General features: G+C 45.0%; 1 protein-coding gene across 1 annotated transcript; it reads left to right on the top strand.

The window, feature by feature from the left end:
* The first annotated feature begins 4,249 nt into the window (after positions 1 to 4,249).
* On the top strand, positions 4,250 to 9,055 carry LOC124690150 (beta-glucuronosyltransferase GlcAT14B-like). Its single transcript, XM_047223581.1, has 5 exons — positions 4,250 to 4,394; positions 4,523 to 5,280; positions 5,968 to 6,043; positions 6,150 to 6,265; positions 8,333 to 9,055. The coding sequence occupies exons 2-5, from the start codon at positions 4,617 to 4,619 to the stop codon at positions 8,896 to 8,898; spliced, it is 1,422 nt and encodes a 473-aa protein (XP_047079537.1). The 5' UTR covers positions 4,250 to 4,394; positions 4,523 to 4,616; the 3' UTR covers positions 8,899 to 9,055.
* Positions 9,056 to 17,365: the final 8,310 nt, after the last annotated feature.

Raw genomic sequence — 17,365 nt, 5'->3', positions numbered from 1 at the left:
TTGGCTCCTCCTGGTTCGATAAACCTTGGTTTCTTTCTGAGGGAAAACTTGCCGTTGTACGCATCACACCTTCCTCTTGGGGTTCCCAACGGACGCGTGCTGTACGCGTATCACCCCCTGTCACCGTACCTCTTTCTTCTTTGTTCGGAAGGACTGACGGGTCTAATTTTTCAAGAAGAGACTCGTGATGAATTAACCGGCGTTAAGGTATGCAGGGATGCACTGGCAGTCTCTAATCTCCTTTTCCCCTGATGACTCTCTGATACTTATGCCTCGGGTCAGCTGGTGAGTACAACCAAGTCCAGCGTTTTTTTCAGTCCAAATACCAGGGTAGAGGAGAGGGCTGCTATCTGCACCTGTCTAGATATTATGGCGGAGGCCCTTACTGACAAGTATCTCGGCCTACCGGCGATGGTAGGAGCCGATCGGTCGGATTCGTTTCAATTTCTAGTTGATCGTGTGTGCCAAAGAATCAGTGGGTGGAAGGAGAAATTGTTATCTTTCGGGGGAAAGGAAGTGTTAATCAAGGCAATTGCACAAGCAATACCAGTTTATGCTATGTCGATCTTCAAAATTCCAAAACAAGTATGTAAAGGAATTATATCGGCAATGTCAAATTTCTGGTGGGTTGATGGTGCAAATTGCAAGAGGATGCACTGGCTAGCCTGATGGAAACTTTGTGTCCCAAAAGATCAAGGTGGCATGGGTTTTAAGGACATACAATGCTTTAATCTTGCTCTGTTGGAAAAACAGGTATGGAAAATCCTAGAGGAACCTGAGTCACTTTATGCTAGAACTCTCAGAGCCAAGTACTTCCCCAATGGTGATATATTGAGTGCACCTTTGAACAAAGGGAGTTCTTTCACTTGGCAAAGCATATGGTCGGGTATTCAGACTTTCAAAAAATGACATATATGGCGTGTAGGCAATGGAAGTAATATCAACATCTGGGAACATGAATGGATCCCACATCACCACTCAGGGAAGATCATGACACCCAAGGGTATGAACATTCTGACTAAAGTGTCAGATCTTATCGACCCGGCCACTAATTCTTGGGATGAGGATTTGATTGAGCAAACGTTCTGGGAAGTGGATAGATCAAAAATCCTAGCGATACCCCTACCAACACATATATGGATGATTTTGTGGGATGGAACCTAACTAAAACGGGCACCTTCTTAGTGCGATCTGCTTATGCAGTCGAGTGGGAAAGCCAGTCAGGGACCAACTTGCGTAGAGGTGCTGCGGCGGAATCAATCAACCCACATCAAATGTGGAATACAATATGGAGCTTGAAGTGTCCATCAAAAGTCAAGATTTATCTTTGGCGTCTTATGTAAGAAACTATTCCATGTAGAGCAGTTCTGGCAAACAGACACATTCGGGTGAGTGCACAATGTCCACTTTGCCATATTGGTGTCGAGGATACGAAGCACATGCTGTTTCAATGTTCCAGAGCCAAAGAAGTTTGGAGAAGTCTGGGTTTAGAGGAATTGATAGTCAGGGCTTCGGCTGTTGATCGGTCAGGACATGCTGTGCTTGAGTACCTCTTATGTATCCAGCATATGATAACACCGATTCTAGGGCAATCAAAATTGCCGGAACTGATAGGCATTACTTGTTGGTATTTATGGTGGGAGAGAAGGCAAGCTACTCGTGGCGAGAATGTGAAGGAGCTGGCACAAACTGCAATAGCTATTGGGGTTCTGTATTCCAATTTCATTGCTGCTTGCTCACCAAAATCGAAGATGAGACAGGGAGGCTGGATAAAACCCCCTTATGACTTTGTGAAGCTCAATGTGGATGCGTCTTTCGACGCGGATGATCTGAGAGGAACTACGGGGGCAGTGCTACGGGATTGCCACGACTCCTTCATGGCGGCATGCATCAGAAAACTCGACTTCGTTTTTGATGTTTTTTCCGCAGAGATAGTGGCTGTGAAACTTGGCTTGGAGCTAGCTCAAAGTGTGGGGTGCAACCGGGTTATCTATTGCTCAGACATTGTACAAAAGGACTATTTTAAATAATAAAAGTCAAAGAGGGCTAAAACGCAAAATCAATAAAGGGATAAGGCTTTCCCCTCCCAACGCCCTTCCTCTCCTCCCGGCGCGCCTCTCCCTTAGCCTGACCAGCCCCTGCAATCTCACCGGCCGTGCCACCTCATGATCGTATACCGGACGACGAGGCCGAGCGGTGCCATAATCTGGCTGACTGAGATCTAGAGGAACTTCGGCTGTGGCTAGGACTAGCATCCCCTTTTCCTCGGCGGTCGCGTCCTAGGTTGTCTCCCTGTCGGCCGCATCTGGCCAAAGAATCTTCCCCGCAAGTAACCTCGATGCAGCCAATGGTGGAGGTCCTCAGCTAGGGCGATGCAGCCTCGCCGTCGTAATTCTCATCTATGTCTGCGGCGTATTCGGCGATGTTTGGTCTCCGTGACCGAGCCGATGATAGAGGAGAAGAGAAGGAACTCTCCGTCGGCAAGGGAACTGAATCTCTGGCAGATTTGAGGGCGCGCGATGGGGATTTTTCTGACCAGAGTGATGGGAGCAAGAAGACACTTGGTGGGATCCACTGGAGATTGAGGGGATGTTTCCCGAAAAAGATGAGCATTTTGAGTTTTTGACCGGTCAGTGGGAGAGGTTGGAGTAGTTTTAAAAAATAATAGTTTAGGGTTTTCTTTGGAAAATAAAATACATAGCTGGAATCTAGCTTTGTTTGACACTAGGGTCGTTTTCTCGCCATATCAGCAAATACGCATAGTGACCGTCGATGGGCCTCCCAATCATATTTAGTGACCGTAGAATGTGTATTTCTATGTATGGTGATGGAGGCGGGCTAGGCTGTCGACTTTGGTGACCCCTGATGTGTGTTACTCCTAAAAGAATTCATTTTGATTGGTCGGAGTTGGGCGGTGAACACTAATTTGTTATCGTTGGCTGGAATATCAGTTTGCAGGCCCCATCGGCTCGACGCAAATGTACTAATATTTTTTTATTTCAAGTAGCGGAGAGAAGGTTAATATATGAGGGTGACGATACATAGATATAATAAAAAAAAAATAAAAACAAAAACATGCTCAAGTACTTTAAACCCTAGCCCACTACTCGTCTTCGTCAGAAAGTTGTGTCAGGTTGACGAGCACGAGCATCTCCCAAGGCCAGTTGGGCACCGATGCATCCATGGTGATCACAAGCGCGTGAGGAGCGTTTAGGGCAGGTGTGGGCAATGACGTAGATGTGGCCTCCAATGCCATCCTAACTTCCTCGTTCTTAGAGACGCATGACGACATGACCATGCTGGTATGGCTTGGTTGTGGCCGCGATGGCTCAGGCTATTGGGACACCAGAAATGCAAGCTTCGTCGCCTCCTCGTTGTGGATGTCATCAGGTTGGATCTGGAGCCGGTCCAGAGTTCCCTCCTCATTGGCCACCTCGTCCATGTAGGCGAGGTGGCCGAGGTAGTCGTCTGTGCTATCCCATATTTCCTCGCCCAGGAAGAGCTCCCTTCCATCTTTGGGCCCTCCTCCGTGGCCGCAAGGCGGTGGGTCGATAAGCGATTGCGTGGCTTCTTCAGCTTCCCCGAGGAGGCCCGGCCTCGTTGTCTTTTCGCGACTTCCTCCATGGGAACGCTTTTTTGTCCATAGTGCATTGTGGAAGTTGCCGACTAGACTAGGAGGATGGCAATGGGGCGATGGCAGGGAGCGTTGCCGATGACCTGCGCTTAAAAAGGACGACGCCATTGAAGGCCATCGCCAGGCGGGCCTGAGTTTGAAGAACACAGACGATCGATGCATTCGTGTTGTGTCCATGCCTACACATTTGCGGCCCTCCACGGACGAGCCAGTCACTTTGCGTTGGGCTGTTGGCCTGGGGCAGACCCATTTTTTACTGCGCGGAAGCAAGGCATCTCCAACGGCCTTTGGGTCGGGTCGTGAACACGAAATTGGCTACCGATCATGATTGTTTATGTCGGGTATCCGATCAGCCTGGTGCATCTTAATTTTGCAAACACATTTTTCTTGATACATAGAAACATTTACATAGATTTTGAGACATAATTTGAAATAGTGTAAAATGTGATGGAAACAAATTTGTTCCCTTTACATTGGGCCGTTGGAGATGTCTTTACAAAGATCTCTCTCTGAATAAACAATTTTGTTGGGCCGGATATTTCAATCGGGCCCGATCAGTTGCCCATGTCGCCGACCTCAAACTCCGCGGATTTTTTTTTCTGTTGCTAGTTCTGTGTACGCTACCGAGCTCAACCACTGCCGAAGCTGGGAGACGACGGAGCCACTGTTCTGGATCTCTCAGGCGGGCTTCTCGCTGGAAGCAGCGCAGGACGGTGGCGCGGCACCCGGTCTGGTAAAGTGGCGGCGCAGGGCAGCGCAGGTAACGCTCTTTCGAATTTCTCCCTTGGGTTCCGATTTGCCGATTGACGAATTGGGGATTTGGTGAATGAGAAAGATGGCTAGAAATTCGAGTTCGCTCACGGTTCTTGATGTGATCTGATAATATAGGTTGCGAATTAGGAAGATTTCGGAAGCTCAAGCTTTTGGCCGTTGACATTTCTGTAGCTCCGCCGCTGCGGCATAACTGAATGCGTACGAGGAAATGAGGAAGAGTTGGGGCCTCAACTCAGGCCCCGGCCGGCCCTTCAGCGACCGCCGGTGGCTGGTCCCCTTCCTCGCCAGCCTCCTCGTGTCGGCCACCCTCTTCCTCGCCGCCGCCTGCGGCCTCTTCGCGCCGCCTTACTTGGGCGCCGACGACTCCTTCATCTTCGACGTGGTCTCCTTCACCGACTGGGACGACGATGGTCGCTCACCCTCACAGTCCCTCGAGTCTGACGCCAAGAACCAGCTGTTGAGTGGCGGTGACGACAGCGACAATCCCGACAATGCCGCCGTGAACTCGGACGACTCCGGCGCCGAGCCGCCCCGGCTGGCGTATCTCCTGGAGGGCACCAAGGGGGACGGCCTGCGGATGCGGAGGGTGCTGCAGGCGATATACCACCCGCGCAACCAGTACATCCTGCACCTGGATCTGGAGGCGCCGCCTCGGGAGAGGATCGACCTGGCCATGTACGTCAAGGGCGACCCGATGTTCAGCCAGGTCGGGAACGTGCGGGTGATCGCCAAGGGCGACCTGGTGACCTACAAGGGGCCGACGATGGTCGCCTGCACGCTGCACGCCGTGGCGATCCTCCTCAAAGAAGGGCTGGAGTGGGACTGGTTCATTAACCTCAGCGCCTCGGATTATCCTCTCATGACACAAGATGGTCAGTGTTCTTGATCAGCATTTCCTGTTGTATTTTCTTGCAGTGAATATTATTACTCCTGTCTAGGGACATGTTACAATGTATTGGAACTGCATTCTCCTGAGCGGCAATTGCAAACCAGGCGATATAGAATTTCAATTTCCTTGATTTACCCGCCGAGAGTTTACTCATGTTGTCTAAAATAGAGCGCTATGGAGTGCGGATGACGACATTTCCATATCATAAGGTTAAAATCGTTCAAAGTATGGGGTAGCAGGGACACATAAATTGCACCACCCGTGAGCTATCTTAACTAGATATCTTTTGCAGTATTGTCGCTTATGCTGTAAATAGCCCCCGGTGCATTGAAGATTATTAGCATCGAGGAAGCATCACTTATATAGATGTCTAGGATGGGTGCCCTGGTAGGTTCCAGGTGGTGAAGTGGCACTGTGCACAGGTGGCTGCTGCTGTATTCGGTCCCAACTCCCAACACTCTGAGGTGAATCACCTTATTTCTAAAAGGAGGTCACCTATGTAGAGGATATAATGAAGCTTGAAATTTCGTTAAATCAGCAACATTCAAAAGGCACTGTACTTGCTTGTAGTATGAACTGTTTGTCTTTTTCCTAAAATGTGTGTAGTGTTATTATCTCTGAGCAGGTGTACTCCATCCATATATGGTTCACTAATGTTATTTCTGTACAGATATACTTCACGTGTTCTCATCTTTGCCAAGAAATCTTAATTTTATAGAGCACATGCAAATATCAGGATGGAAATTGTAAGTTTCTATGGCATAAACATTTGTGATTTGATTGAAATTATCTAGATTTATCCTTCTTTAGGCCCTTCCCTTTCTTCTGCTGATTTGTGTGCTTTCTTCACAGGATGCAAAGAGGAAAACCAATAGTTCTGGATCCAGGTCTCTATCTGTCCAAAAAGTTTGACCTTTCTACGACTACTGAGCGGCGAGAACTGCCAACATCTTTCAAGCTATATACTGGTAGGACTGATTCCTATTTTCAATATTCGGCAATTCTGCATTTCTACGAATAAAGAAAGTAGCATACAAGACCCACTTGCTTAAACTTGTTGACTAATCCTCTTAAGTGTTTTCAGCAGTTATAATCTCTTAGTTCAAGTTGTTCATTCTGCAAAAAGAACAGTGGCTATTTCTTGTATTCGTGTATCAGTCTGGGTATTGTGGTCAAAAGTTTTTGAAAGAACACATAAAATTTAGCTATAATGTTATGCTGTTTTGAAAAAATCAAGTTTCTGGTTGATTATGCATATGATTTTATTTTCTGCAAACTCGTTTCGTCCGTTTCTAATACATTATAAATCGTTTTCCTAAGAAACAGTATACAAAAGAAGCCTGGTGACCGGGTGTATACGTGAGCACGCATCCATTGGCTGACACGTGTCACATTTAGCAATCCCCTGTTACCATCATTGTTGGGTTAGCAAACCACATCAGCACTAACAACACACCCAAATCACATTTTTAGCAATCCCCTGTTATCAATCATTGAAACACGGGACCCGCAACCACGCCAAGTACGATTAGCGATGCATAAGACAACGTCAATGCAACAAACCGAATTGACGAGAACCGAATCTCAAAGCAGATCGTGCGGTATCTAGAGGGTGCTCACGTATACACCTAGTCACCAAATCCACTCTCGTAGCATCAATATCCTGCTAACTTACCATAACATCAACTCAATTCCTATCAAATTCCCAGTAGAACTTCTATAGTATGGAACTATTAAGTTTCATGCACTACCAGTCATGTGACTCGATGATGCTTACACGTGATAGAAAGAGGGGAAGAGCAATTTTCTTTTAGCACGTGAAAGTCGACATTTGAACTCAAGAACTCTGCTCTGATACCATATTAAGTTTCATGCACCAATCAGTATATAACCAACCGAACTGGTGGAGAGAAGATGGGCAATCTACATATACTTTAACAGGAACAAACATAGGGTTTAATGGTCTATGCTTATGTATGAATGAAGCACATTTCTTTTAACTTAAGTATGCCCTCAGCTTTCCTCAATAATTACTCCCTGTGTCCCAAAATATAAGGCATGGATTTTTCCGCAATCTTTGATGCACAACTTTGACCACTAATATATACTAAAACATATGGATTGAGAATGCATAAATAGTATCGTTGCATTCGTCTTGCAATTCTTTCATTTCATATATATGTATACAAATTTTGTGGACATAAGTAGAAATCGTAGTCAAAGTTGTAAATCGTTGACCAGTGAAATTTAAGGATGCCTTATATTTTGAAACGGAGGGAGTATTATGTTAATTGAATATCCCTTTTGTTTTATGAGATTTTTGCTAAAGTCTCATTTATGCCTAATTCACATTTGAGTAAACCCTGTTATTGTGAGAATTCTTAATTCAAGAATCGTAGGGAGGGATTTATGTCACCACAAACAGAAACTAAAGCAAGTGCTGGATTTCATCCTGCTAATTATAAATTGACTTACTACACTTCAGAGTACTGCTAAATATGGATAAAAAGAATTGATAGTAGTATGGAATAACACATGTTTGTGTAAAATGTAAGGATGCAAATGCATGCAACTTCAGAAATTTACTGATCGTTCTGTCTGTTAACTGTTAAGGTGTGTTTTCTGGTAAAAAATATACTTTTTGATGCATCTTAATGTGACTCTTTCATGTTTGAACGTCAGGTTCTGCTTGGATTCTGCTCACAAAAACCTTGATTTACACCTAATTCACATTGAGTAGACCCTGTTATTGTCAGAATTCTTAATTCAAGAATTGTAGGGAGAATTTATATCACCAGAAAGAGAAACTAAATCAAGTGTTGGATTTCAAGCTGGTGTTAAAGATTAAAAGTCGACTTACTACGTTCTGGAGTATTGCTAAACATGGATAAAAATAGTAGTACAGAATAACACAAGTTTGTGTATCATGTAAGGATGTAAGTGCATGCAACTAAGTGTACTGATATATGTCTATTGACTGTTAAGTCATGTTTTCTGGTCAACAGATACTGAGTAATTACATGTTTGATCATCAGGTTCTGCTTGGATAATGCTCACAAAAACCTTTCTGGAGTACTGCATATGGGGTTGGGATAATCTCCCACGTACCCTCCTGATGTACTACGTCAACTTCATCTCCTCCCCAGAAGGTTATTTCCATACTGTGATCTGCAACTCTGGTGAGTTTCGGGGCACTGCAGTTGGTCATGACCTGCACTACATTGCCTGGGACTACCCTGCAAAGCAGCATCCCCTGACCCTCTCCATGAAGGACTTCAACAACATGGTCAAGAGCGGCGCGCCTTTTGCGCGGAAGTTTCCCAAGGAAGACAAGGTCTTGGACAGGATAGACCGTGAGCTCCTGCACCGCTCCGAAGGCAGGTTCACTCCTGGTGCATGGTGTGACGGTGTTCTTGAAGGAGGGTTTGATCCTTGCTTGTCCTGGGACGACAACTCTGTTTTCGAGCCTGGTCCTGGCGCGGAGAGGCTGCGCGTCTTGATGAAGAAGGTGCTGTCCTGGGATTACCGCAACGGAAGCTGTTCGTCGCTCTCTTACGACCAGACAAAGAGGGACTGGTATGTTCCGAGGGGTAGAGGATGATTTTCTTGCCTACCTGTAAATGAAGGACATGGTCCCTTGTCCACTGAAATGAAGTAATGAACTACGCCGATGAATGCAAACATTCTGAGCTAATGTAAATGTTGAAACGATGATGTTCATAGTACTGGAATACACACGGCCATCTAGCAGAAATTAACAGTTTGCGCCTTGCGGAAAACTTTATTTTCAGTACAGCAATCTTAGCTATAGTCGAAACACGGAATTGTTCTATCATCTGTTCTCACCTTTTGCGTGTCCTCCTTGCACCTTGCTCGCAATTAACTGGGACTGCACTGAAATATGCTGGAGAAGAAAAGAAATTTGGCGGACAAAATTTTCATCCCACGGACAGAATGATGTACTGAGAATGAATTGATGTTTGGCAGCATCGTTTACAATTCATAGCACTGTATGACGGCATACGTGGTGATATCTGAGATGGATTAAATCCTCCATTGAATCATTTCTCTAAATTCAAACATTTGTCCGTCTGAAAAGGGGAGAAGGAGCACATCTAAAAGAAGAAGGGGACAGGCACTGGCACCAAGCTATCACTATCAGGAGGAGGCTATCCTACTATCTAAACATAGATACATATACGAGCATCTGTGTGTCAGGATCGGCCAAGTTGTCTCATGTTGACGATGCGTTTTGGCTCTGGGTCACATTTCCCTTTGTTTAAAATGTAATTTAAACACATTTTGAAATATTTCAACAATCCAAAAAAATGTTGTGTGAACATCTTCAACCAATTCGTTTCACGAAAGAACGATATTTTACGTGGGCTATGTAAAAAAGACAAAATTTTGTGCTAAAATAAGGGTTTGCATGAGACATTCTTTTTTATCGTTTTTTTTTGCATAGAGCACAAAAATTGCCCTTCTTTCATGTACACATAGAATGTGGATATGTACATGCGAATTATTTTTTTAAAATCAGAAATGTATTTTTCAGGTAAAGGAAACATATGCACCTATAATCAAAAGTGAATTTACCCATGTTTGAATGAATTATCCGTTTTGACGATACATACAAAGCGTCAAATGTGAAGTTCGATCTCTACTGGACAAGAGATACAACACCTTACTAACACCAACCGATGGCTGGCAGCACATTTTTCTCATCCACTTGTTCCCTTTCATCTTCGATCATCACATCCCACACGAGTTTTTCCCTTTTCCCGTTTTGCAAGGCACGATCGGCACAAGTTGAGCGTGTGAGAAAGCTTTGATACGCGGCGCACCGATCCCATCGTTGTTCTGGGCTTGGCCTTTTTCCGTGTGTATTTAGTGAGTGGAGGCGTCAAAGTTTTGGAGAAACGTCGGCGGCCGTTGTATCCTGGCCAACCTGCCTGACTACCGAGTACTGCCCGAACCCAGGAATTTCGGAGGATCTTTGGTTCTTGGAGTTCACCAGGATCCTAGCAAGATTACACAATTGAGGAGCAAAATAGTTTTTACATAGCTGAGAGCAAATTAATTACTACCTCGTTCTAATTAATAATTCATTTTTTAAAAGTCAATCTAAGCAAAATTTGACCAAACTTTAAGAAAAATGTATCAGCAAATATGATATTCTACATATATCATATGAAAATGTATTTCATGATGTATCTAATAATACTGATTTTGTATTTTGCATGTTATTGACTTTTTTTTTGTAAAAACTTAGTCAAACTTTAGATGATTTAACTTTTTAAAAATTATACGAGACTTATTTATTGGGGAATACAGGTAGTACTCTGTACATGTATCTTGCTTCCACATGTACTGCAATGAAAATCGAAAAAAAACACTAGCTCATACATTCAAAGATACCATATATGCAACTTACTTTTTCCCCTGCTCCCCTTCTTCGGCTGCTGTCCAATGTGGATCGCGTGCCATGAGAGGAAAAACGTGGAGAGGATGAAGTCGCAAAACTCTTGGACGGTGCTAGCCAAAGAAGTTTGGTATGCATAGGCAACATGATTAGCCTTTTGACCATCACTAGGACAACGCTTTTGTCTCTATCAGACTTGGATTGCTAATGCTAACCATCGTATGCCGATGGCAATGGTAGGGTATGATTGATAGGATAGAGGAATATCATATGCATGTTCGTATATTTAGTGGGTATAAAATTCTATCCATACCTGCACCCATGCGTATAAAATATTTCCACATCTATAATCGATGGTATTCGTACTCATTGAATATCCAACGGATAGATAATATAGTACACACATTATGGAAAATCTAATTCAGCTTGCTCACCGGTGCATATGAACCCGTTGTGTGGAAACACAATTCAAAATATGAAAAAAATTCTGAAATAAATTTTTATAGGTACATCTAGACATTCTATGTTCGTACACAAGTTTTCGGTAAAAAGAAACATTTTTTGTGTCCCATGTAATAAAGAATTTTTTGATGCTCTAACATGAATATCCATGTAACATTTTTGTCTTTTTTACACAGGAATAAACTGCTCCTTTTTCCCGAAAACTTGTGTATAGAATGTCCGGCACATGCAAACTTTTATTTTGGAATCTTTTGACATTTTAGATTTTTTATGCATTTTTAATAATAGATTCATATGCACCTATGAGCCAAAACACCACCTCCGCACATTACTCATAATTTTACATTCATCGACATCTCATTTGACACAAAAATCAATTGTTTCAACTCAAATAACATGTAGTTGAGTATATGATAACTATTAAAAGAGAAAATCTCCAATTTAGTCCATGAAGTTGCCTCGGATGTGTGTTTTGGTCACAAACTTGCAAATCATGAATTGTGGGCCAAGAAGTTGCCCCGCGGTAGCGTTTTGGTCATTCCGTCATGGCCAATGTTAGTTTGCTGATGTGGTCAATTATTTTTTGCAAATTGCCCCCAAAAAATCAAACAGAGGATTAGAAAGTTGGAAAAAAACAAAAATTTAGGGAGAAATTTGCCAAAAAAAAACCAATTAGCCACGTCAGCAAACTAACGGTCACCGTGACAGAGTGACCAAAACACTCACGCCGGGCTACTTCGTGACCCAGAATTCACGTTCGGCAAGTTTATGACCAAAACACACGTCCGGGGCAACTTCATAGACCATATTGAGATTTTTCTCTTATTACAATTTAGAAAACACAATCTCATACTCATAACTCATAAGTCAACAAGAGTAGGCGAGTCACACGATATATTGATAATTGATGTTAATTTAACATAGATTCATAAACTTAATAACTAAGTTACTCAGTTGCATAGATCCACATGTCAGTATAAATAAGTACGATATGGCATATGGGTAAAGTTGCCATCCATAACGCATGATGATACAGCCGTTGAACTCTCACTCGCTCACGATTTAACGAGAATCAGCCGCACGAGCAGAACTGATCAACGTTTCTTTTTGAACGAACAAATCAACACCTACTTTGTTTGCCTTCTTTACGCTTTCAAAAGAGGGACAAAAGGTTCCGGCAAATCAGATTTTACTTTTAGCCGCGTGTTCTTTTTGTCCACCATTACCTAGTTTCTTTGTGTGTGTCCCCAATTGTTAATTAAAATCAAGTGCTCTTTTTTGTTCCTTTTGGACAGTAATGAAATACCCTTTTAGTTTGGCAATCAAGTCAAATGTCGCCCGTTTAAACGTAATTTTCTCGATCGATCGATCGAGAGAGTTGGCTGGGAGAGTGATCCTAAGACCAACGATTAGCACTCAAAGTGCAACGGGATTAGATTTGGGCAGTGCTAATTGGCCCAGCGGAAGGAGCCCCAGATCAGGCATCATTCCAGCCGTCCGATCTCACCAATGCGTGAGCTCTGAGCCTTCCGTCCATTGCAGCATACCCCACCAGCGTAACGATTTTAATCATTTTTGCAGCTTAGTAGCAAATTTTTATCCCGTGTTGTGTTAGAAAACCATGCAGTAGACGTCCCAACATTTCGAGATCATGTAATGTCGATTAAATTGTGTCATCTTCTTGTTTGGGCCACTTTAATTTCCTTCCATGTTAGTCAAATGTGCTTTGCATCCACAATTGATCACTGCTCTAAGAAAATTAAAACAGGGTGATCCTCGTTGATACAAGAATATCACACCTTTTGAATCTTCTCTTCCACGTAACATTTTATCTTTTTAGCACAAACGTAAAATTCAATATCAAATTTTGTTCCACCCCACAAAAAGGGATATTCCGTAAAATTATTGAAATGTTGGAAAATATTCAATTTTTGCAGATATAAATTGGGGTCATTTAATATTTCGGATGACTAATTGGCAAAAACAAAATTTCGTAGTACATATGTTTACAACTCAAGAGCAATAGCATGAGGGGCAGTCCGCGGACCTTTTTTCGATAAAAGGCATAAATTAATATCGTGAAGATACCAATTACATCTAACCTCTGGAACGACGCAGTACCTGCAAAGGGAAAATAATTTTAGATGACTAATTGGCGGAAAAATAATTTCGTAGCACGTTGGTTTAAAACTCAAGAGCAATAGCATGAGGGGCGGTCACGACAGACCTTTTTTCGATAAAGGGAATAAATTAATATCGTGAAGATACCTGCAAAGATGCAATACCGTAATGGTAATACAGATGGGGGCGCCATGGGTTTGCACCGATGTCATGTAACATTGCAACCTATTTGTTTGCACCGATGTGAGGGGCCTTTTATCTTTGAATCGGCATCACAATGTGGCTGGTCCAAGGAACCCTAAAGGCTACAACTTCACGCTCTGGTGCACAAGCGCGTAAGCGTACTAGCCAAACGACCATCACTCGATCAATTCTTAGCAAAGCATCATCTTGATCCTCTTAGATTTGGTTTCGACTTTTGAAGTGATTTTCAAAATCAAAACTCAAGCAGAACAATGTTATCTAAAAAAAACCAATGGACGCACCATGAGTTCTTTAAAGAATAGAAGTAAGTTAGGAACCCTAAGGAAGCTCCACCTGAGACACGAGTGGGCGAGAGCTCACGGACACAGACTCTAGTCAATCGAGCATTGCTCGGTTCTTAGCAAACATGGAATTTAAACCCAATTTTTGGTATGCTTATTAATTAGTTCCTCGCCAAAATTTGACGATTCATGGAGTTTGCACTGCAGAGTGGCACCACACCGGCGACCATACCCTAGCATCCCTAAACCTCCTCTGATCGTGGCCTCCTCCACTAGTTGTTGTCGTGTTGGTAGGCCCATCGACCAAATTGTACCCTAGGTTTTTTGTGCAGCGGCATTGGCTTTCTGAAACTGGAGACATTGCGAGAACATCTTGCTAGGTGCCAACGACCAAGGCGGCGTCCCTGTATCGTGGGGGTGGCGGTGCCTCCTCTCTAGGGGGTTGGCATTGGAGGCACACCGGATCATGGGTCTTTTCCTAATCTGGAGACGTGTGATATGGAGCCTCTCCGTGTGACTCGGCTTGAGTGACAAAAGCGGAGGATTCTTTCAACCGAAAAATAGGGACATTTTCGACCGCCAGGACCTTACCTAGCCTGGCGGGTGACCTCCAATTATATGTGCCGAGTGTGAGGTAGCAAAGTTCTCTCAGCCACTTGGAAGAACAAATAGTCATCATATGTACGAAGATTACACAACAATGGAATGCACCCCCATATCCATCCGACATTGACATTTGCAATTAAAGAGGACTTGTCCCGTCCTGGTCATCAACAACCACCAAATTTAGAGAAATATGTTTCCTCTTCACGAGAATCCGAGGAATATGTGTGAAATGAGGTAATCATATATATCACATTGTAACGAAGGGTAAATTGGATAAAACCTGCCTCAAATCGGATTTAGAAGCGAGTAAACCTCATTACCATCATATATTTTTACATGGTTGACTCGAGAAGACACAATCTTCTGGAACTCAACAGCTTGCTGTTCTTTGAGTTCGTGGCAGTTTTCCAGCGTCCGAAAGTTCCTGCAGCTTTCGGTTCGAACAGGGAAACTTGACTTCCTGACCACTGTGGACTCCATCTCTAGCTACCTACTTCTCGCCTCTGACTTCTCCGTGTCTTCCATGGTTTTTTCTATTTGGTTTTTCCTAGGACAGAATCTGTGTTTTCTTCAACCCCGTGTCTCACTTTTGGGACGCAATGACGACGACGGCCAGGGTGGCTGTCGCGAGCTAATGCATTATGAAGGCGATCGTGATTCTCAGCGAAACTTCAGAGTGCAGCATAATACAGTAGCATGTTGAGGCAGCATCGTTTATGTATAGAATCTAAAAGGATAGTTTTTTTTCTTTGAAATGGAACTAAAAGGGCAGTGCCTTTCTTGAATCGAATCAGCGCTGTTTATAGAAGATTTTGCCTGGCTGTAATACGATTCGATATCGGAGCGCTTCAGCTCTGAGCTTGACCCATCGTTTGGTGTATACATGATTCTCTTCTTCTAAAGAAAATGTGTAGCTGCCATGAACCTTTCTTCGATCAGAAAATTAAGCAGGGAGATGTTTTCTTCTAGGAAACGTATCTACACGACAGCACAGACAGATCGTTTTGTTCACCTAGGGCGCGTTTGGTAGCCTGCATCCCCCTTGGCTCGTATGGGGAAAGCAATTTTCAGCCCGTTTGGATGCCTGGGCCGAGCCGCGTTGTCGCATGAACCGGTTCTCAAAGCAGTGTCGGGCCAGGTCCTGGAGGAACGCCCGATTCGGCAGTTTCCAGCGGTGCAGGCAAATCTCCACGCCCGCTGATGCAAAAGGGAATCTTCAGCGCACGGGCAGAGACGAGAATGGAGATGGCGGGAGCTGCGGCGCGCATCGGCGAAAAGCGAAAAGGGGTGCGGGAAGGATTCTGTCACCTCCCGCCGTGCCCCATGGCCTATTTCTACCCCCTCCTCCACTCTCCCCCCAAATTTCGAGCTCCTCCTCCCGTCGGCAAGAAGGTAAGAGGCGTACACATCTCCGGTCGGCGACGGTTGCAGCAGCAGCGGAGGCGGCGGCGGGTACATCTGGGCTACCTCCTTGTCCAGCGCATCTTCACCTCTGGCCATGACTGTAAGTCATCCTTTATTCCCGTACCGCGGCAATGTTTAGATCTAGGTTAGGAGTAGTCAGATCTTGTCTAGGGTTTGGTCTTGTAGCAGGGGTTAGTCCAATGATCTGCTTGTGTGATTTAGGATGAACTTGTCCGGTTGCTACCGTTGCCATGACCTGCTTGTGTGATTTAGGATGAACTTGTCCTGTTGCTACCGTTGCCATGACCCGCTTGTGTGATTTAGGATGAACTTGTCCGGTTGCTAACGTTGCCATGAACTGCTTGTCTCATTTAGGATGTACATTGATGTGTGTAGGACTCCTTCTGCGATGACTTCAGCCAGGCGCTTGTCTGCGTTGGGGATTCACAGATCCCTTCCCAAGCTCCCGATTCGCAGCCCACGTTCGAGTCCAAGGTCACCCCTCTGCCTGTGTCTGACCTGGTGGCTCAGGTAGCGGCAGAGGTGGCTGCTAGGTTGGCCACCACTAAGAAGAACAAGAACCGCAGGGAAGTGGAGAAGGCCCTGAAGTCCGGGCAGGAAAGGAATGCTACCATGAAAAGGCTTCCATTCATGTCCAGCTTCGTGTTGGAGAAGATGTGTAGCTTGATCCAGAGCGGGGTGCGTACTGACAAAGGCTTCAAGGAAGTCCATCTGAATTCCGTGGCTAAGGGCCTAGCTGAGCACTGTGGTGTCTCCATCTGCTCCACTCAGGTGTACAACCACCTGAGGAAGTGGAGGAAGAGGTGGCTCACCATTAGTAGGCTCCGTGATCTAAGCGGTGCTCAGTGGTGCGAGGACACCAAGTGCATCGTCCTTGAGGGTGAGCACTAGTGCGAGCACGTCGCGGTGAGCACCTCAATAACTCAGTCCTCCTCACTAACTTTTGTGATCAGCCACGAGCACAACTAACATCATTGTCCCTTCATATCGTAGGATCACCAAAAGGACGCGGAGTTCCTCAATGTGCCCATCGCCAACTACGACGAGATGCACACCATCTTCTCCTTCGGCCTCGCCACCGGCAAGTACGCCATGGGATCCAGTGAGCCCCTGGGCTATGCTGCCCCCGCACCTGAGGATGCTGATACCCAGGAGTCTGACACGGTGAACCTCGATGCTGACAAGCCCGCCGACGCGCCTGAGAAGTCGACCGCCGGCAAGAGGAAGAGAGGTGCCTTCGCGGACGACGAGCTGGTGGCCTTCACTAACATGACTGTTGCTGTGAAGGAGGTCGCACAGGCCATCAGGGCGAACAAGCCCACGGACATGCACCCTGACCTCTACAATGCGGTCATGGACATGCTTGGCTTCACCGAGGATGATCTGATGGTCGCCCTCAGCCACCTCGTCGACCATAAGGCCCAGGGTTCCAGCTTCGTCGGCATGATCGAGCCACACCGCGTCCTCTGGCTGAGGAACTACCTTGGCAAGTACCACGTCAAGGTGTAGTGGTGCCCTTGACGAGGTGGTTCAGGGAGGCATGCATG

Source organism: Lolium rigidum, chromosome 1 (assembly GCF_022539505.1).
Source record: "Lolium rigidum isolate FL_2022 chromosome 1, APGP_CSIRO_Lrig_0.1, whole genome shotgun sequence".
NCBI classification, from domain to species: domain Eukaryota; kingdom Viridiplantae; phylum Streptophyta; class Magnoliopsida; order Poales; family Poaceae; genus Lolium; species Lolium rigidum.
The sequence above is the reverse complement of the archived record's forward strand: the minus strand, read 5'-3'. Positions and strand labels throughout refer to the sequence as shown.